Source organism: Rousettus aegyptiacus, unplaced genomic scaffold, assembly GCF_014176215.1.
Source record: "Rousettus aegyptiacus isolate mRouAeg1 unplaced genomic scaffold, mRouAeg1.p scaffold_m13_p_3, whole genome shotgun sequence".
Classification (NCBI taxonomy): Eukaryota; Metazoa; Chordata; class Mammalia; order Chiroptera; family Pteropodidae; genus Rousettus; species Rousettus aegyptiacus.
In genome coordinates this window covers 110,277,558-110,299,388 of record NW_023416306.1, presented here as the reverse complement: position 1 = coordinate 110,299,388, position 21,831 = coordinate 110,277,558, and the positions used below count along the sequence as shown (strand labels likewise).

General features: G+C 34.3%; 1 protein-coding gene and 1 pseudogene across 1 annotated transcript in view; both read left to right on the top strand.

Moving 5' to 3' along the window:
- Positions 1-19,542, top strand: part of AQR (aquarius intron-binding spliceosomal factor) — an 85,915-nt gene extending 66,373 nt beyond the window's left edge. Inside the window, exons 27-35 of the mRNA XM_016139606.2 lie at positions 765-902; positions 4,255-4,326; positions 5,408-5,595; positions 6,262-6,433; positions 8,312-8,482; positions 9,532-9,617; positions 14,093-14,267; positions 16,746-16,859; positions 19,043-19,542. Of these exons, the coding sequence (XP_015995092.2) occupies positions 765-902; positions 4,255-4,326; positions 5,408-5,595; positions 6,262-6,433; positions 8,312-8,482; positions 9,532-9,617; positions 14,093-14,267; positions 16,746-16,859; positions 19,043-19,354 (1,428 nt within the window). The 3' untranslated portion in view covers positions 19,355-19,542. The remainder of the gene's footprint in view (positions 1-764; positions 903-4,254; positions 4,327-5,407; positions 5,596-6,261; positions 6,434-8,311; positions 8,483-9,531; positions 9,618-14,092; positions 14,268-16,745; positions 16,860-19,042) is intronic.
- Positions 9,847-9,965, top strand: LOC118601299 (annotated as a pseudogene).
- Positions 19,543-21,831: the final 2,289 nt, after the last annotated feature.

Genomic DNA, 21,831 nt, shown 5'->3' with positions numbered 1-21,831 from the left:
ATTCATCTATCGCCCATCTCCTTATTCTGTTCTATGAGGAAATCTTTTCTCATGGTCAGGGGTGGGGCTGATCCTCGGAGGTTTAATTTCCTATCTTCCCATGTCAGCCGACCTCTGGCTGAGTTTAGCCAATGAGAAATGTGGCAGAAGATAAGAAACTAAGATATTTTTCCACCAGCTCTCTTTGCTTTTGGTTTCATCTCTTTTTCTATGGCTCTAGTTTCTGCTGGCCTAGGCCACTATGGTTCCAGTTTATTCTGGTACCTTACTCCCTGGGCTCTGACAGCACTGCCTCCTCCCTTTATCCTTCTTAGCCTAGGAATGGTCGCAGCTTCCTGCTGTTGCTAATCTCTGGGTTACTTACCAGCCCTTCGTTGGCTTTTTTGCTCCTCTCTCACCTTCATAGCAAGTCCCCTGCATTAAATTCTTTTGTTATAAATACTTGAAATAGTATCAGTTTTCCTGGAGGGACCTTGATTAATACAGGCACTTTAGTGATTGATATTTTTTTCAGTATTCTTGCTAACATTGTGTATGTTTTGCCTTATACCAAAAACAGTCCAAATTATAGCTTGAATATCAGCTATTATTTTAATTAAATTAGTACCTAATTAATAATGAAAGAATTATGATTCTTTTAGGCTTAGTTTATGTGATATTTAAGTTCTCAGGAATTAAGTCTGATTAACTGGATTATGTGGCTGTATGTATAAACTATGTTTATTTTCCTAAAATTGTTTTTCACTGTCCCCCTCCCCTCATAGGAATTCAGGGCCTCTGAACTGCTTCGAAGTGGACTGGACCGATCTAAATACCTTTTGGTGAAAGAAGCCAAAATCATTGCCATGACCTGCACTCATGCTGCCTTAAAACGACATGATTTAGTCAAGTTAGGTTTCAAGGTAAAGTCTTAGATTGTAGTTCCTTAATGTTCCATTTGTTCAGCTATTAGTTTTTTGTCCTTTTTTTTTTTTTAACCTATGCCATTTCCCTTGGAAATTGACTCACCTCTTATTGAGGTTCACATTTATAATTACCTAAAAATGTCTTTAAATGACAACAACCTCTTATGTTTATATTAGTGAACTCTAAGTATAATTTTTCTAAATCTAGTTATCATTAATATGTCCATTAAGTAACATTATAATCATGTGATTATCTAACCAAATTCTAATACTTGTTAAGGTAGATGAATTTATTTTCACTATGTGAAAAAATCTAACAGAACTAAAAATCTAATAGAATGTTTAAAAATAACATTCTATTAAACATCTGTACGCTCGTATTCATGTTTTAAGCACACATCCATTCCTAGTTATTTGTTCGTTCAGTAAATGAAAAGCCTGCCATGAGACGACTTGGAATACTCTTAGACTGTAAAATGAGATACTAAAATGACTTTATCAGATCATAAAGACCAGAGAGCTAAATGGAATGATAGCCTGTTAGCTCATGACGTGAAATCTAATAATTAAGCAGTAAATTTAAATTCACTGACTCTTCGTGACTTTGCTAGTAATACTGACCCAAATTCTGATTTTAATGTAAATCATTTAACTTCCCAGCAACTGGTTTATCTTGTTGTTTAAAATAGAGTTTGTGTACTGGTTTGAATTCAAAGTTAGCAAAGCATTTGTTGTTAATGAAAGTAACCTGACAATTTTTAAATGTTACCTGCTCAGGGGAAGATAGGTGCTAAATAAATTCAAGGTGACAAAATTGTTGTTATCTTGGTTGAAAGATTCCTCAGCTGTAAGGCAGGACAAATATGGTGATACATTAAAAGGTAGTGTGAACTTACCCTAACGGTGTGAACTTACCCTTTTGCAGATTATTAGTGAGAATTTTTCACCTAAGTATTTTATTCTGTGGCAGACATGTGTACTTTGAATTTGATATTTAATCATATCAGTTTAATTACAAAGGGAAACGATACAACCATAATTAGCTTATCATGCTTTCATGCAGCTTTTCATAGGCATATTCTAAAAAACATTACTTTTAGCTTATATTTTCATTAGTCATCTTCTTTACTTACATTTTACTACACAAGATAGTTCACTTGTGTGCTGATAGTATCTGTCAGATTTTTTATATTTTTAATTTTAAGGTTTTTTTAAATCAACCTTTACATGTATCTGGTTTAAGAGTTTAAAATCTTATATATTACTTAACATTTTAAAAAGGCAGTCCCTAACTCCCGGATTCTCCTCAATTATCCAGTCTTTCAACTCTTTTAGTTTTTCCTTTGTTCTTTTAATCTGTACCAATAAAGAATGTTACTTTTCCATTTTAAGTATTGTCTTTTGACTCTGTGCTGTCTCCAAGGAGACATGCATGCGTATTCATGGACTTTCTCCTTCGTAATACTCCCAATATATTTATGTCAAAATTTTGCTTTGTGATTAAAAGCTCATCTTAAAAAAAAAAAAAAAAAGTTATATTTTTTTATGTTAAATTGCATTAGATTTTCAGAGTTTTTCAGAAAGCAAGCTTTTTAAGCTGTCTTCTTTGAGCTTCTCCTGTACTGTTTTACATATCGGGTCTATTATCCTAAGAGTCCATGAAGGAACTTCTTTGAAAACGTGACTTTTTGAACTATTCCTTCTAATCTCCTACCAGGATGCCCTAATGAATCATTGTTATAGGGAAATTCAGCATCAGATAGAGCTACTAGAGAAGACATCCAGCCACATGTCTAAACCTTTTTCAATTAGAAACAGTGTAGAATTGAACTTTAATTTTCATCATGTCCAGTGGAAATCCAGTTCAGCTACCAATGTTAGACAAATACAGATACAAGCATATTTTGATAAAAATGAGTAGCACAGATTATAAGACATATAAACAATTAGTTTAAAAGAGGGGAGTTAATTAAACATTAGGAGTAAATATTCTCCCTCTTCTCTAGAAAACAAAATAAGAGGAGCAAACCTTAAAAACAGAAAACAAAAGAATTCTAATATATACTTAATGAGATTCTCAAAGAAAGTATCTTACCAATAAAACAAGGAATAAGATATACTAAGTAGCAATCAGAATTTAGAAGTAGAGGGAAAAGATGAACCATGTTGAGAATAGATCTAAAAGAGAGGTGGGCAGATAAAGGAAATCATCAAAGAAAGAGTGAAATTGTCTTCGGTTGGAGAAAGACTTGATTTTTTTTATTATTTTACAAATATGCAGTACCTAACATTACTGGAAACTGGGATCACGGCATGATACAGGTATCAAACACGGAAATAAACAGGTAGAATTACAAATTGTGATTTGCTGCGAGACAAAGGAAAAGAGTCCTGTGACACCCGCTTTAGATTGGGAGTTCAGAAGAGGCCTCGATACAGTGGAGTTTAAACTAATACTTTATGAATCGGAAAGAGCCAAACAGACCAAAAGTAAAGAGAGAATAATAGCATGTGCAGAGGGCCTGACGCAGGAATGGACTTGCCATTTCTAAGAAAATGAAATAGGTCAACATGCTCGAAGCTTAGTAAGTAAGGAGAAAAGTGACATACAATGTAGGAGAGGATGACAGGAGCCAGACTGAATATAGGCCCTAGTTAATACATCTCTTACGGACCATGTTAAGGGATTTTTTCCCGAGATATTTAGAAGCCAATGAGGGGTTTGACACCAGGAGGTACCAAGAGATTTAGGGGAAGCAAGACAGGAAGGGGAAGGGCTAATGAAGAGAGAGATTGCAGGCAGTAATCCTAGTAGTGGCTTGGACTAGGGCGATAGTGGTAGTAGAAATGGAGAAAAATGAATAGATTCAGGAGGGAGTTTTTGAAGGTAAAATCGACATCTTTTGGTGATATATTGAATGTCGGAGGTAAGATAGAAGGGGATTATTGAGTGCTGAGTAGGATTCATAAGGGGAAAAAAAAAAAAAAACCTCAAAAGACTACCTAGAGTAAGAGTACTAAGGGAAATGACCTCATGTATAATCATAAATTAATTCTTGCTTATATAGAACTTAAAGAACTGAACTGAAAATAACTAAATTGATAAATCCAAGAAATGATATATGAGATCTCCTTAATGTAGAAATGTATATTTAGGGAGCTTCCCTGAGGTTAAAGACTAGTTGGAGAAGCAGAGGCATAATGATATATAAGATCATGAACTTTCCGTTTGAATAATGTATATGTTACTATTTTTATCTGAAGTTGTTTGGGGTGGTTTTTGTGGTTATGGTAGTTGTTTGGCTTTCAGACTCTTTTTGACAAGTTTTCTTTTTCCTCCTTTTCTTAGTATGACAACATTTTAATGGAGGAGGCTGCTCAGATTCTGGAGATAGAAACTTTTATACCTCTTCTTCTACAGGTAAGATACAGGGATCTGAGACAAGGAAAATAGAGTTTTAAGAATTCTATGGGGAAGCATCAGAATGCTAGATAATTTGAGGATGCAAGGGGTGCTACTTGCCATAATTGTATATTCTCCTTAACTTCATTATGTTTGGTATTCTATTTTAAGCCCATAAACTCCCTTTAATCTATTCACTAGTTATTTAGTAGTTTGTGTTGTTTCCAGGAGTACTATTTAAAAATTCATAGTTTATCTCTAAGTTTTGAAAAGACTTAGTAATTTTAATCAAGAAAATTGTATTTTGCTGAAGTTTGCAGGGAAGAGAAGCTATTTTTTCATTTCTTTTTGTTAGAGTTGTTTCTAGAATTGTTTTTGATGTTCATGCTTAAATTTTTTGAGCTAGATGGTAATGTTTAAGAATGTTTCTTATTGCATAATAGTGTTTACTGTGGAAGCATTGAAAACAAAGTGTGGAATTCCCAATTTAAGAATAAAGGCTGCTCTAATTTATAGATAAATTGGGTTCCAAAATAGTTTTGTAAATCAAGTTATTTGGGACTTGGAATATATTTTATCAAGATATGTTTCAAGGAACAAAGGGACACATAGAGTAGGGAGTTGAAGTAGTAGTGTAGGAAATTAAAGAACATATGATTTTTACTGCTTTGGTGGAGTGGAGCAGGGTGTTCAAAACTGGCTCTTGGCTTGATTGTGATTATGAGATGTTTACTTTGACATCTCTCCAGTTCCCTGCTTGAGCATCTGTTTCTTTCTGTGTACCCTTTGCCTAACTCTGACCTGAGCTTCCTAGGCCTCTTTGGATTACCCTACCTGTTAATGTAGGGCAGTTCCATGCTTGCTTCCTCAATCCCCTGTCCTTCTTCACACAGTATCAGCCAAGAGCAATGGTACTCATGCTCGGTTCACAAGTCATTCTATAAATTTGCCAGATTCATCACTGGAGCTGATGAATATGAAGAATTAGTAAGCTAATAAAGCCATTTTGCAAATAGCAAGAATCTTCCTCAATAAATCAGAGACTTGACAGGGAGATGTATTAATTAGAGTATTTTGCATTTCTGCTTTTCATTTCTAGAATCCTCAGGATGGTTTTAGCCGACTGAAACGATGGATTATGATTGGTGATCATCACCAGTTACCTCCAGTCATAAAGAACATGGCCTTTCAGAAGTATTCAAACATGGAGCAATCTCTCTTCACTCGCTTTGTCCGGGTTGGAGTTCCTACTGTGGACCTTGATGCCCAAGGGAGAGCCAGAGCAAGGTAAAGGAGCCCCGGGTAAAGGGGTCGGGATATTCTGGTTTAAGGACATCAGTTTCATGATCCAGTGGTTGGTAACAACATCTGTATAGACTCTTGGCATTCCCTGCTGTTCAGTAACTGGCCATATGCAAATCTGAAAGCACCTTCAGCACCAGGTATAAATTGACCAAATTACTTCCTTCACTTTATTCACTGAGATTAATTTAAGTGACTTATAAACTAAGGGCTTTTTTTCAATGTCTCTTCCCCTTTCTTCATGTCCCCAAAAGGTACACAGTTAATATCATTTTGAAATCTAAAGCAAAGTGAACAAGAAGAGAACACACTAATTCTTACTTCATAAAGTGTACATACTTCATCTCATAGTTACTTCAAAATTTTCCTCAACTTACAGACTTTTCCCAGATATTTTTAGTTTGAGTGAAGATAACATTTGCCTCAGAGAATACAATGAAGCCATCATTTCTGTAATATCATCTATCTTCTGCTTTGGTTACTTGAGGTAGGGAGGCCAAGGTTGAAAAAGCATCGCTAGAAAGTAGAGTACAAAATGGGTAACATAAAGATTAAGAGAAAGAGCATGGTTTCTTAGAACCCTCTTATGTATGTTAAAAGGGATTTTTGCATTACTAATATTTCTTGTTTGGGGGATTTATCTTTGGAAAGCTTGTGCAACCTCTACAACTGGCGATACAAGAATCTAGGAAACTTACCCCATGTGCAGCTCTTGCCGGAGTTTAGCACAGCAAATGCTGGCTTGCTGTATGACTTCCAGCTCATCAATGTTGAAGATTTTCAAGGAGTGGGAGAGTCTGAACCAAATCCCTATTTTTATCAGGTAAGAAAAAACATGAAACTTTTAAGTTTATTTTGCATTTGCCAGGCTGAATTACTTCCTAAATCCATGACACTGAAACATTTGGCTCACCATTGAATAAAGAAAAGTTAGATTTCCTGCCTCACAGACATCAAAAACATTCAATTTTAGATGGAGTAAAGATGTATACACACAAGAAAAGAAACTATAAGCGTATTAGAAAGAAAATATTGATGAACGTATTATGTTGGCATGAGAAAGGTGTTATTAAGCAAAAATCAAAGGGAAAATATTGATTTAAAAAAACTTACTTTCAATATTTAACAAATGGTTGACATCTGAATGTGTATACAGACATCCCAACAACAAAAAATGTAATAAGGACAAGAATATGCAGTTCACACAAAAATTATATAGATTTATAGCAAGTACAAATCACTGGAACATATTTTCACCTCTCATAACACTCTGTCTAGGTAGGTTTGGGGAAAATCTACACTCATACAATGCTAATAAGAAAGTAATTTGGTAGGCAAATTGTCAGTATGTATTTAAAAGGCAGTATTTTCATTTCTAGGAATTTATCCTAAAAGAAAAATTGGATAAATTTGAAAAGACTATATGCTAAAATGTTAATTATATCTTTTTTTTTTTTTACTGCAAATTATTTTGGAAATGAGAAACAAACTAAATGTCTTATCAGTAAGAATTAAATACTGAATAGCCACTAAAGAATAACATAATTTGGTTTACTGACATTAAAAATGTTTATACTATATTAAATGAAAAAAATCAAGTTACAAAGTATATTTATTTTGAAAAAGGAACAGTATATACGAATATATACCGATAATCTATATAAAAAGATGTCAGTTTGTACACCGAAAGATTTGTTCTTTTATCTATATTAGAGTTGATGCTTACATAAAAGTAGTTTGCTATTGATAAGAAAATGGAAAGATTTACACAGTCATGTGGCTTCTTTTTCCTCCTGTCTTTTAAAGAACTAGAAAATTTAAGAACTCAAACTGTCACCAAGTGTCACCAAAATATAATTTTTCTGAAGACCTTCCTATAATTTTCCTATTGCCTTGATATGAAATCCAGCTTCTTGTCTTTCTTTTTTGATTTTCATGTTATGTTTATATTCTTATTTTACTTTCTTCTTTCATCTGTTACTTTCAATTTAGTCTCTTCTGAACTGGACTAAAGAAAGAGGCTGTATATGCCTCCTGACTTTCAAGTTAAGTTAAGCCTCGGTTTAAAGCTCCTTCCCACCAACTTTTAAACAGAGCCTCTGACGTTATACTTAGCCAGACTGACCAATCTGAGACCACATCCTCTTCCCACCTAAAGTGATCTGGTAGAGGTAGCAAACATTTATGTAAGAGAACCAACACACGCACACACACAAAAAAAGTATGAAGTTTGAAAAAGAAGGAAAAACTGTAAAATTGAGTGTTGACTACAGTGCTGCTAGATGTAAATGCTATTAGACTACATTTTCTACTGGCTTCTAAAATTACTTTCTTCCTTTATGTTTAATTTTTTTCTATAACTATAGTTGTGGTGCATTATAGCAAAATATTAGTGATCTGTATTGTGATTGTTGTGGTCCCAGAAGCATTAAGCCTTTAGGTTGATTACTTTTATTTTATGATTGTTCCATATATTGCAAATATACGCAAATGTCCAAGAGTAATTACCACATTATTCTGTTTTTATTTATCAGTGTTAATCTAGGATAAAGTTATTCATCAGTTTTATGTAAGGTATCTACATTATTAACTCTACATCTTAAAGCGTGATAAATGAATAAATGGTGCTAGTTAACCATGTTCTTTATAAAATTGCAACAGAAGAAAATAAATACACAATCTGATTATGTTTGCATTACAGAATCTTGGAGAGGCAGAATATGTAGTGGCACTTTTTATGTACATGTGTTTACTTGGTTACCCTGCTGACAAGATCAGTATTCTAACAACATATAATGGGCAAAAGCATCTTATTCGCGACATTATCAATAGACGATGTGGGAGCAATCCATTGATTGGAAGACCAAATAAGGTAATTTTATGAATATAATATATTCTCTTATTCATGATGTTGGCAAGATGGAAAGATTATATTTATTATGAAATTCTTTATATTGTTCTACTTTGTCTCTTTGCTGTCTCCTTTTAAGAAATGTGTGAAAATGAAGTAATAGGAACTGTAAATAATTCTGGCATTCCTATCTGATGATGTTATTGGTGTGCTATGAAGATTTTGAAATAATTAGAAATAAATATTTCTAAAACTTTTTGTTAGTAAAATTATGGATAAAATCTGTAGTGACAGAAAGCAGATCAGTAGTTGCCTAGACCTGGGGGATACAGATTTGATGACAAAGGGGCCTGAGGTGATGGAAATTTTTTTATTGAGGTGGTAAGTATGTGGGAGCATATATTGTCAAAATTTGTCAAATTGTACACTTAAAATGAATATATTTTATCATATGTAAATTAAACTTCTGTGAAGCTGATTTTAAAAGAAATGTTTTGTTAACTTCCCAAAGGTAGGAACCATGAATTATAGTTTGTGCAGGATATGCATTTAAACTTTTTGTTAAATTAATGAAAAAGTAAATGCCTGAGTGTCAATTTTATACTGAAACCTTCCTGAACTTCCCTATTTGTACATATATTTTCAAACTGAACAAAAACTACTATGAAAGTTACTTGTGTATTTTTTGACAGCAGTACTATATAGATAAGAACTAGGAATACATTAAATAATAAGTAAGCAAACCGAGTTATATTGCTGAGCATCAAACTGGGATACAGTAATAAACTTAACACAGTCACTGCTTTCATGGAGTTGCCCATTAAATCTTCAGAGGTAAAGATGAGTGCTGTAAGTGTGATTATCATAGAGACAATAACTCAGTCTGCTTACTGTGGTTTCTTAGTGTTTGTTAACTTATTCTTTCAAATTCAAGTGTTTGATCATGTTTCTTTGGAACTGGTTATTTTTAAGGGAAAGATTTCTTTTTCTAGCACATTATTTAAGTGATCTCTAAAGTTTTGTTATTGTGCTTTTGAAAATACACCATATTTACCATTTTTTTGTTTTAGGTGACAACTGTGGATAGGTTTCAAGGTCAACAAAATGATTATATTCTTCTTTCTCTAGTACGAACCAGGGCAGTGGGCCATCTGAGGTATGTAAGGAAAATTTCATAATATTATTGAACTTTACTATCTGCTTCAATTTTAAACTTCTGGGGCTATGTGAGTTTATTTTATTTTATTTTTTTTGAAAGTGTAAAGTATAATTAATTGTTATGGCAACTTTTGGTGTTTTTTAGTTAGAATGTAACAATATCAGATTCTTTATATTGTGAACCATAGCCATTGCTTCTGATTTTTTTTTGAATCATAAATGTTTTAGTCTATGGCCATGCCACCCTGAACAAGCCCAATCCTATCTGATCTCAGAAGCTGAGCAGGGTCGGGCCTGGTTAGTACTTAGATGGGAGACCACCTAGGAAGACCAGGTGCTGTAGGCATAAAAATGTTTTTTTTAGAAAAAGGGATTGTAAGCTAACAAGGTCCTTGCAATCTGTGAGGTCAACCAAAGGTTGCTTTGCCTAAAAATATTAAAATTAAAAAATTAAAAAATATAAATGTTTTAGTAATTTAAACTTTTTTACTCTTCAGTAACATTTAGAAATAGCATTTTATCATAAAATCTTAATATATATTCTGTATTGGTTGGGAAAATGTCAGAAATTAAAGGAGGTAAAGTGGTAAAAAGTCTCTTCAAAATGAATTATTCATTGCATAGGATTTCTCACTTTTCCCCACACAGCCTTTCAGCTTTGGTGTTAGAGGATAAAGGAACCATTTGTTCTCCTAGGATTAAGAATTGTTGAAACAAACGATAATCTGTTTTCATCATTTATTGTGATGTGTTTATGTGCTAGAGATTTATGAGAACAATATCTTCTTATTACAGAGTAGCCGTTTAGTTTTATATGAACCTTCATCTCATCTGACTTAATAGAAAAGCTATATGGAAAGCTCATTTTATTATTTTATTGATTGAATATAAAAACAAAATTCTCCAAGCCCTCATCATGTTATCATTAAGTCAAGATTTGTTTGGAGCTTAGCGCAGTGATCAGGTTCCATTAGACTGATAACTTGTATGTAAGAGTTAGCAAAGATGTAATATTTTAATAAATTAAAGACTATAGCATTCTAAAATATAGTTTATTTTTGCTTACTTATTTGTCAAATATGTATTTGGGGACTAACTTTTCTAAAAAGTAGTTTCTTTTCTACAGTGAGGGTTGCAACTGCTGTCTGAATGGGGCATTTTTACATAATTAGTATCTTTCAAAAACTTACAGTATGAGTACATGAATGATGCTTCCTCCCCTCCCCCCTTTTTTCTCACTCTATAATGTTTGTCTATTTCAGATTCCTGTGAGTTTAGTTTTGTGCTGTTTTTTGCCTGACTTTTCTGGAAACTTAAAAAAAAAAAAAGATAAAATGCTTATAAATGAAGGGTTAAAAAACCCTGATTATAATATTGTCATACATATCAAAATTTTTTAAGCAAAAGTATCATTCAAATAATCAGTCTCACTTGTATTTGCCAAATTTGGTTTTAAAAGTCCACCTTCTTCAATGAGGGTGCTTGCGATGGTACTGATGTTGTTAAAACATACAGGTGACATGTCAGTTTAACTATTCGTGCTTCTAGTTACCCAGATAGCTTAGTTATCTTAGTTAGAATTTTATCAAACTCTTCATAGGATATTTTGGTTTACAGAGATAACCTTTCATATCTTTCCTTTTCTAATATTTTTCTCAAGTTTCAAGAAACCAAGGAAACCTACTTTCTTTCATATTTCTTTTAAATAATAGCTTTATTGAGATATAATTTACAGACTGTACAGTTAAGTATACAAGTCAGTGATTTTTAGTATATTCATAGTTATGCTGTTATGTTTACAACTTTAGAACATTTTCCTCACTCTAACAAGAAACCCTGTATTTATCAGGAGTCACTTCTTCCTCCTCTCCCCCAAGTCCTTGGCTACCACTGTTTTACTTTCTATCTCTGTCAATTTGCCTATTTTAGACACTTATAGAAATGGAATCGCTTGGCTTAATGTGTTCAAGGTTCACTCCTGTTATAGTATGTATGAATACTTCATTTCTTTTTATTGCCAAATTTCATCCCCTTGAGTGGATATATCACATTTTATTTATCCATTTATCAGTTGATAGCTATTTGAGTTATTTCCACTTTGTGGCTATTATGAATAATGCTGCTATGAACATTCATGCACAAGTTTTTGTGTGGACGTATTTTCCCTTTTCTAGGAGTAGAATTACTGGGTCTTATGGTAACTCTATGTTTAACCCTTTAAGGAACTACTAAACTGTTTTCCAAGCGCCTGACATATTTCTTTTACCCACATGTTTTTTTTTTTTTTTTAAACAGATGATTGTGTATAGCCAGTCTGTTCAGCCTTAGTTCCAAGGACCTGTCTCAGGACACTGGAGCTAGTTAGAAGCCAAAGTAGTAAAACATTTCCAGCCCCCTTTCTAACATTCATTGTTCTTGTCCCAACCACCACCTGATTTGAATAGCCCAGGTAACAATAGAAATACTTGCAAATTGTTCTTTACAAAGCAGTGAAACTAACTTTCCTGTGTTGTTTCTTGATAGGGGTTCTATCAGAATGATGGCTTGCTGTTTAACAATACTCTTGCTGTCTAGCCACATTCTGAAGACTATGAAAGAACATGGCAATTCTCATTGTCCAGGGCTCCCAAGGATCCCTCCCCACTTACCAACTTTTTGCCGATAGTTAGTCATGTTCATAGTATTCAGTCATTCATTTAACAAATACTTTCAAATCTATCTATTATGTGGTAGTCTGTTGGGTTCTTGATACATAGCAGTAAATCTAACATTCATAGTCTCTACTTTTAGAGTAGTTGGGGAGACATTAAACATATCCTTAGAAGATACCTATATATTTGAATCTGCAGAAGATGTTAGTCTAACTCTCCTCATGTCCAATGGAGAGCAAGCTTGTACAGCCACTTTATTGCACTGCAGTGCTGAGGACTGGAGGGAAAAATTTCCTCAGAGGGACCAGTCCACTGTTGTTGCCAAAGCACTGTATCTGCACTCTGCCTAGAGATAAAGAACTTTCTGAATGTGAAGGGGAGAACTGAGCATTAAAACACAGTGATTACCATGAAAGCAACTGTTTGGATCCTCCTACCACCACGGCCTCTCTTTACCGTGACAACATTGTTTTACCATAATTTCCTTTATAATCCTTGCATGAGAACTCATGATAAGTATTTCTAGCCTTGTTCACCTACTTACCAGTGTTGGAACCATCCACCTTTGCGTGACCCCTTAGGATTCTAAGGAAATGTGGAGAAAATAAAAAACAATTTGGCTTGCAGTAATCTAGACAGTAATATTTTCTTCATGAATTCAGCATGAATCCAGTGTGTCACAAATATAGAAATTCCTCAGAATGCTGCTACAAATGGGGTCTGTTCACTCCTTCTACCTGGATACCTACCCCTCCTCCCCGCTCACATACAGGAACACGACTGATGTGCACTAATGTGCAGTACCTCCTGGTAAGAGAAACTAGGCCCCTACTAAGGTCATCAGTTCCTGGTTCTTGTCATATTATCATATGATCTTTGTAACATTTAATCGCTGTAACACTCTTAACACCTTCCTTTAAGGATTAGGGGTGATTTTACCAGACTTGATTATTATTCATGAAAGTCTTTTTTTTTTTTTTTTGTAGAATACTCACAAATATAAATAGCCATCTAAGAGCATCTTAAGAAAACAAACTGTCCTCTATATTTGAAACCAGAGTTATATTTTCTTATTAAAACACATCCTAATATTGAGGTGAAATTAGACTTAATAAAAATTAGACTTCTTTTATAAATGTGTTTGATTCAAATAAAGTTTTAAAAGATAAAACTGGCATAATTCATTAGATAGTTGACTACATTTATCATTGGGTCATTCAATGTAGTCATTTTTATTACTGTTTATGTGAACATTGAATACTTATAGGCCTGTCATATAGCCTAGATCCTAGAGTAAATACATGAATGAGACATAGTATTATGTTATATCATCATACTATATTTCTATTTATGTTTGTAATTATTATTACAAATAAGTGTAAAACAGAATGGTGAGAGTTATCTAGGAAGTAAAATATTGCTTTGACAGAGAGGCTGGGAATTTGGTAGGTGAAGAAGTGGAGAGAGTATTGGTTCAGACTGACTCAGTAGTGGTGACTGACAACTGAACCGTACCATAATACCAGTATAACTACTTAGACCTTTTTAATCGGTGTTTTGGTTATTTTGTGATTACCCTCCTCATTCCGCCTACAAAACGAACATAGAGATTAGTAATGTAGCATTAACTTTTTCCTAGTCACATAACCTTGAATAACTTAATGTTTACTCTATTAAGTTTCAAAGAAGCTTAACCATTTATTGTCACAACTTAACAGGAATATTCAGTGGAATATGTAAGAAAAAGAAGAAAAATTTAAAAGCCGTATAAATATGTTATTAATCTTGATGTATTTTAATTAATTTTGTATGTTTCCCAAAGGGATGTTCGTCGCTTGGTGGTGGCCATGTCTAGAGCCAGGCTTGGACTTTATATCTTCGCTCGAGTATCTCTGTTCCAGAACTGTTTTGAACTAACTCCAGCTTTCAGCCAGCTCACAGCCCGCCCACTTCATTTGCATATAATTCCAACAGAACCTTTCCCAACCAGTAGAAAGGTAGGACTTCTTTCTTCATTATGTAGAGCAGCATTCTCTTGTAGATGACCGCACTACCTGGGAACATCATCACAAAGATCATCCAATCACTAGCTTAGAGAACTACTTACACTAAGGAGCTAAATTAGATTTTCTATATAAAAATAATACATGCCAATATTTATCGAGTACTCGCCATGTATCAGGCAATTAGCTCTTTACCTACATTATCTCATTTCATCTCAGTAACAGCCCTGTTAAGTAGGTTTTCTTATTAATCGCATTTTACGTATGAGGAAACAGGATTAGAGAAGTAGTTTGGTCATACATCTCTCATAGATGGAGAATCCAAGATTTCAAAATCCAGGCAGGCTGACTCCAGAGTCCATGTTACTAATCATCGTGCTATACGGCCTCTCTTCAGCTTTGTGACAAGAACTTAACTAATTAATTAGTTGATAACAGGATAACAATGGTTTTACTCTTGGAGAAGCTTAAGAAGTTTACATTCTGGGGAAATGTGGGAGGAAACAGAACATATATCTAACAGAAAGATATACTCAGAGAAGTGTCCCTCCCTCTTCGTCCATCCCTGCTACCATTGTCTTATTTCTCCTTTCTTTCCTTTCTCTTCCTTCTCTCCCCATTGGTAACCAATCCTTCGTTTCTGGTCTATTCATCATATATTTCTTTTGTGCAAAGGAGCAGATACCTGTTTATTTTCTTATATTCTTTCTAACATGAAGGTTAGCATACTATATAGACTTGGGCTTTGCTTTTTTTCATTTAATGAAATATCTTAGAAGTCCATTGGAATTTAAATAAAACTTTTAAATGTTCACAGTATACTTTTTCACCTTCCCCCCAAAAAAGATTAAATTCTGTGTTTGTTTTATAATAATGCTAGGTACTTTTTAAGCTGCATTTTTTAAAAGAAATATTGCTATAGATAAATAGTAGGAAAAGGATGGAGAGATATGATAGGGTGGGGTCTTGTAAAGCCTTGAGTGTTAGTCTCTGAAGTCTGGACACAATCCTATAGCCCTGAGGTTCTCAGTTTTTGTGGATTGCTTATTAAACAGATTCCTGACAAGAGATCTGGGGAAGAGCCTCAGTGTTTTCAGATTTAACTCACTCAAGTGCTTTGTATCCAAGGGCTGCCAGGGACACACCTGGAGAAATGTGGAGTGCAGATCACACAATACCAATGAACGGGAGATTTGGAAACTGTGTTTTACATGACATCCTGGATTCAAGCCCTGGGGGTCTGAGGGCTAAGAGCATCTCCGTATCCTCTGCTCGAGACAAGTGTCGAGGGCAGGGAGGGTTGCACAGCTAGTACCGCAGCTCAGAAGAGGCAGCTCCCAGCAAAGCCACTAGAAAATAAGCAAATGAATCAAAACAAAACAACAACAAAAACACTGAAGGTTCCGAAGGCAGTGTTTTAAAGCGTAACATTATGGCAGTCTGCACACACATGTTGTGGCCATTGCATAAAGTCACCATTATCAGGCAGTACTACCATCCTGCTTAATTCTGAGAAATGCTATTTAAGTGTACTAAATATTCCTAACTTTATATGCTTTAAAATCCTTTTTCTTGATATGTTTTTTACCTTTATGGTTTTCTGAATTGTTCTACAATAAGAAAGAATGAGACTTTATAAACATTTTATGATTGACTATAAATAGGAAAGTTGTTCATCTTCATTCTAGGATGGTTTAGGAAGAAATACAAACTTTGTTCTTCATTTACTTTACCACTTTACCTACACTGGTAGAGCAGTGTTTCTCAGATAGTTGTCAGAAAACTATTCCATTAGAATCAACTCATTCTGTCTGACTTACTGAGTCTAAATCTGTGGAGGCTGGAGCCCAGACCTCTCTGATTTAACATGCTTCCCCAGATGGTTCTAACAGAGACCAGAGTACACTTTAGACTACTATTCGCCAAAATTTTTACTGTATAATTTATTAGTAAAAATTCCTTTTGAATATTTATCTTCATGACTACCTGTCTAGATATTGTTTGCTTCTTATTGTAAATGTTAGCGTCTTATTTTTTAGAAAAACAAATAGGAAAAGCAGTTCTAGTATTTGTTTTTTCTGAATAGTCTTGAGAATTGCCTTTGGAGCATACAAAATATTAGAGCCCACTACTTAAGATGTTTATTTATTTATTTATTTTTTGTCTATTCAAATGATTGCTTATCTCTTTTTCTTCTACCTTAGTTAATAGAACAAAACTCATATTTTTGCTTACCAGCCTGAAATTGTATTAAAAGCTAATGACTCTTAGTTCCCTCCTAATCTTTATGTTCTCTAAATTTAAATTGAATTACCTTCTTCATGTATTCTTTATTGGGCTCTCCCACTTAATCTTTATGTCCTCTAAACCATAATAGTGCTTATACATAGGATGGAGACATGGGCTTTTATTGGAATGTTAGCTTTTAGTGTTTTTCACTATATACTTAACCTCCTTTTTGCATTCTTCTAGAATGGGGAGAGGCCATCTCGTGAAGTACAGATAATAAAAAACATGCCTCAAATGGCAAACTTTGTGTACAACATGTACATGCATTTGATACAGACTACACATCATTATCATCAGGTGAGTTTTCTCAAAACTGACTCTTTTCTTGCTGTGGAAAGAATCTTTTCTGTTGCAGAAGAAATTGTTTTGAATTTACGTTAGTTGGTAGACAATGTTATATTGGTTATATTAGTTTCAGGTGTACAGTATAGTAATTCAACAATTTTATACTTTATAGTGTGATTCATTACCCCACTAATTCTAGTAGTCATCCATCTCTGTGCAACGTTATCACAGTATTATTGACTATATTTCCCTTCACTTCAGAATAAATCTTGAAATAATTGATTTCTTATAGGAAACTGAGTAAACCAAAGTAGGTTGTTATTATTCATGTAACATCCATACTTTTTAAAACATCTTTATATAGATATAATTTAACATACATTAAATTTCACATATTCAGAATATACCTTTTGATGTGTTCTGACATCTGTGAAATTTATCATCACAGTCAAGATAATGAACATGTTCATTACCCCCAAAAGTTTCCTCATGCCTCTTGGTAATCCTCATCTTTTGCCAGACCTTATCAGGCAACCAAGGATCTGCTTTCTGTCGCCATAAGTTAGTCTCCATTTTCTAGACATTTGTGTAAATAGACTCATACAGCGTATAGTCTTTTTTTCTAACAGCATAATTATTTCAAGATTCATGTTTTTGCGTAATCAGTCCCCTACCCTTTTTATTGCTGGATATTATTTCATTATATGGATGTACCAAGTTTACCCACTTACCTTTTGATGAACATTTGAGTAGTTTCCAGTTTGGGCTATTACAAATAAAGCTGCTCTGAACAATCTTGTACATGTCTTTCTACCTTTTCGTGAGTAAATTCCTAGAAGTCCAATGGCTAAATGATATAGGAAATATGTATTCAACTTTTTAAGAAGCTACCAACCTGTTTTACCAAGTGGTTGTACCATTTTTATTTCCATTAGCAGTATATAAGGGTTCTAGTTGCTTTACATCTCACGCACACTTGTTAGAGTTGGTCTTTTTTTTTTTAAATTTTATCCATCCCTGTAGGTCTGCATGGTCTCCTTGTGGTTTTCATTTTCCTAATGACTAGTGATGTGGTTATTTGCCATCTGTATGTCTTCTTTGAGGATTTGTCTGTTTGGGTCACTCACTTTTAAAATTGAGTTATTTGTTTTATTATTACGTTTTGAGACTTTAAATTTATTCAGACTATGATTCCTTATCAGATATGTGTTTTATGAATATTTTTCCTAGTCTTACACTTTTTCCATTTTTAAGTGTCTTCCAAAGAAAAGAAGTTTTAAATTTTGTATCAAGTAATTCTTTTATGATTTATGCTTTTTATGCCCTAAAAGAACAGTCTTACCTGGAGTTACAGATTTTTTCTTAATGTTTTCTTCAGGCAGTTTTAGGTTTGCATTTAGAGTTAATTTTGAGTTAACTACATTTTGAGTTAATTTTTTATATAGTGCAAGGCCCGCTTGAGAGTTTTCCACATTTGCATGTGGATATCCAATTTGTTACAGCACCATTTTTCCTGAATAGACTGTTCTTTCCTCTGTTGAATTGCTTTGTTGCTTTAGTTAGAAAATCAATTGACCACATATGTGAGTCTATTTTGGGGCTTTCTGTTCTGTTCTATTGATCTGTGTATCTATTCTTTTGCAATTACTGAACTACCTGTATTAGAGTGGCTTTATAGTAAATCTTGAAATTAGATAATCTGTGTTTTTTAATTTTGTTATTTTTCAAAATTATTTTGGCTAGTCTAGTTCCTTTGCTTTCCTATATACATTTTAAAATCAGCTTGTCTATTTCTACCTCCCCAAAAAAGGTTTTAATTAGTATGTTAGTGTGTCAGTCATTCCTAATCAGCCACTGTTTTTTTTTTGTTTTTTTTTTTTTGAAGTATTAACAGTATATTTCTCTGTAAAAAATCTAATCGGTTTTCATATTGTTTGTCCCCTCTTAAGGTTTGATATATACTTTGATCATTGTTTGTGATATCTGTGTAGGCATATTCTCGGAGTCACTAAAACCTAGGCCATTGTCATCAGAGTTGTTTCATCTGTAATATAAAATGGTCATCAGTGTTTTGGAGAACTGTAGAATAAACAGTATTTATTAGGAAGGTAATGTTAATATGAGAGCTTAACTTATAAGCCGGTGTTTTTTCACTAGAGTTAGTTCATAATGATATTTTCTTTTTTTTTATTAAGACTTTATTACAGCTACCACCTGCAATGGTAGAAGAAGGTGAGGAAGTTCAAAGTCAGGAAACAGAATTGGAAACAGAAGAAGAGGGCATACCTCCTCAAGCTGACATACCCAGTCTAACAGATGCCAGCTCTAGTCAAGAAACATTAGCCTCTCAGACTGAGCCCACCCCTGATCAGACAGGAGCTAGTTCCAATCCAGAAGCCATCTCCACTCTATCGGAGATCACTGCTGCTCTGTCAGGACCTGAGGCTGTACCATCGGAGGCTGACACCCATCAAGAGGCCACATCTGCTCCAGAGGGGACCAAGTAGCCAGACGGTAGCCTTTCTTAGGGAGGACATTTCATTTTTAAAGTCTAATTAAGTGAAGTTACTTTTTGTATATTGTATTTGCTTCTGCCATTTTAAAGGAAATAATTAACGTTCAGTACCGATTTTTGTTAACTGATTTCAGTGTTTGTTCTTGGGTATATTAAAAAAAATTGTATGTGTATGAACTACTCCAGTTTCATTTGTTCAGTCAAAAGGGCAAATAATTATTCCTTTGACATTTTTATCACTAACTGAGTATATCTTTAATCATACCAACATGAAAATAATTTTCTATAGAATATATAAGACATACTTTACATTTTTAATGAACTTATCTAAAGAAAAATATGGGATCCACTAGGATTAACCATAGATGCCCTTAAACAAGTATTGAAATTGGGGAGGAAATAGTTTCTTCTGTCATGGTATCAGATGTTCAAGTTGTGTTTCCTTTTTTTTTTTTTATTTTTCTTTTAACTATGCTCTGCTGTCTTCCTTGATGTAAAGGAATTAACAGCCATAGGATATATAGGTTTCTCACATCCATCAAAGAGGTTACATGTATTTCCTTCCCCAAAATTTCATAATATATCAGAATCACCTAGAGTGTCTGTTTCTTCTTGGGGCCACTCCAGACCCAGTGAATCAGAGTTTCAGGGTCAGAGCCCAGGAATCTCTACTTTAGCAAGTGCTTCAAATATTTGAGTTGCTGGCAGAGTGGTATCGGATAAGGCTGGGTAGGCTGAGCCAGGATTTGTCATTCAGCTGTGCAAGAAGAATCTGTCAAATCAATCTAGACAGGAAGAAAGATCCAGAGTCTAGGCAGTGAAAGTCAGTGAATTTAACTCCTGTGTGCAGGACAGAATTCACCCAGTACAGAGGTTCCAAGTTTTCTGCCCTCTTTAGATCTCTTGATAGGTAACCAGTCACAAAGACCCTAAAGTAAAATGTGCTTCAGATTTGGGAGGGCAGAGATACTAAGACCTTGCCACTGAATCATGGTTTGTAAATCAGCAGCATCAGTGTCCACTGAAGCTTGTCGGGAATGCAAACATTTGGGCTCTACCTCAAACCTATTAAGGCTGAATCTATGTTTTAGCACAGTCTCCAGGTGATTCATAAGCACTTTGTAGTTTGAGAAGCACTGTATTGAGATTTCTGTGCTGTCCTCACATGAATGAGAGGTAGAAGGATGATTCTCTGGTAAAATGAACTGAGTGTAGTTAATGTTTTCAGACAAGTACCTCTGTTTATAAGGTCCCTGGGCATGGTGGCCGGAAAAGAGATCATTATGTATATATGGGGACGGAGCAATTGCCTATTAGTTTTCTTGCATTTTGACACCTGTTAGAAAGGCTGAGAGAAGCATTTCCCCAAAGTAGCTCCTCTAGGACATGTACCTGTAGGCTTGACCATGTCCAAAGACCCCTTGAAAAAATAAATAGGAACTGCACACTGCCACTGAAATTCTTCTGATACTGACATTTAGAAGGAATGATGAATGCATTAGGAAATTAAACCCAGAAGGTCAAGTCAATGATACTGGTAATATTTTTGAGTAACTAGTGTTTGCTCAACTCTACCAAGCTGTCATGGATATGATTCAGACTCTCATCTTATAGTGTGTCTTATTGCATTAGAACTTGTGTAAATGTTGGGTGAGGAAGGCGAAAATAAAAGTGACGGGATGACAAGGAGAGTAAAATGCCAAGGAAATCTATACTAGGAAATCTAAGTGTGTTTGTTGTCAGTAAGGATTGAGCCAGGTAGTCTGTTACATAATTACTCTGATTATAAGAATTTGAAAGCAGGTGTTGTGGGCATCTGTATGAGGACTGGGCACTCACCACATTATTTCCATTTGTGTATTTATAGTATCAGGCTAAGCAAGAGGGAAAGAAGCTTTACTGTATTTACTGTCTTTCCTGGAAAAGATTGATTTTTCTCTCTACCCTTTAGAGGATATGAATCATGATACCTGCAACCAAAATAAGCAAACTTTCATGCTGCTTTCTCATTAAGTAAACCATTTTCCTAACATTATAAATCACTCTCTGGCTGGGAGACCATACTTTTTTCTTTGCTGCTTGATTTTCTATCACACTAAAAAGACAATTTAACTGGAAGATGGGTAAGTCCTTTGCCTTTGTCAAGAAAATTTTTTAAAGGATTACGGTGGTGGGATTTGAATTATTTTAAATTGTTTATCCAGAGGAAAGGCCAGTAAGTTGCAGTTGACTATAGAATCATGGAATTTTTAAAGGAACTTAAAGACCTCTTCTTATTTTAAAGAATGAGGAGATGGAATGAGAGATTCTTAGCCAAGGTGGCAACTTTGGGAGAGTGGGGTGGAATCCAAGTTTACAGTCCTAGGGCAGTATTTTTTTTTATTCAATTAAGCACGCAGGAATGATGCCCTTTTTTTTTTTTTTAAATTTATTTAAGTTTTTTAATTTAATTTAGGATTACTAAGACGC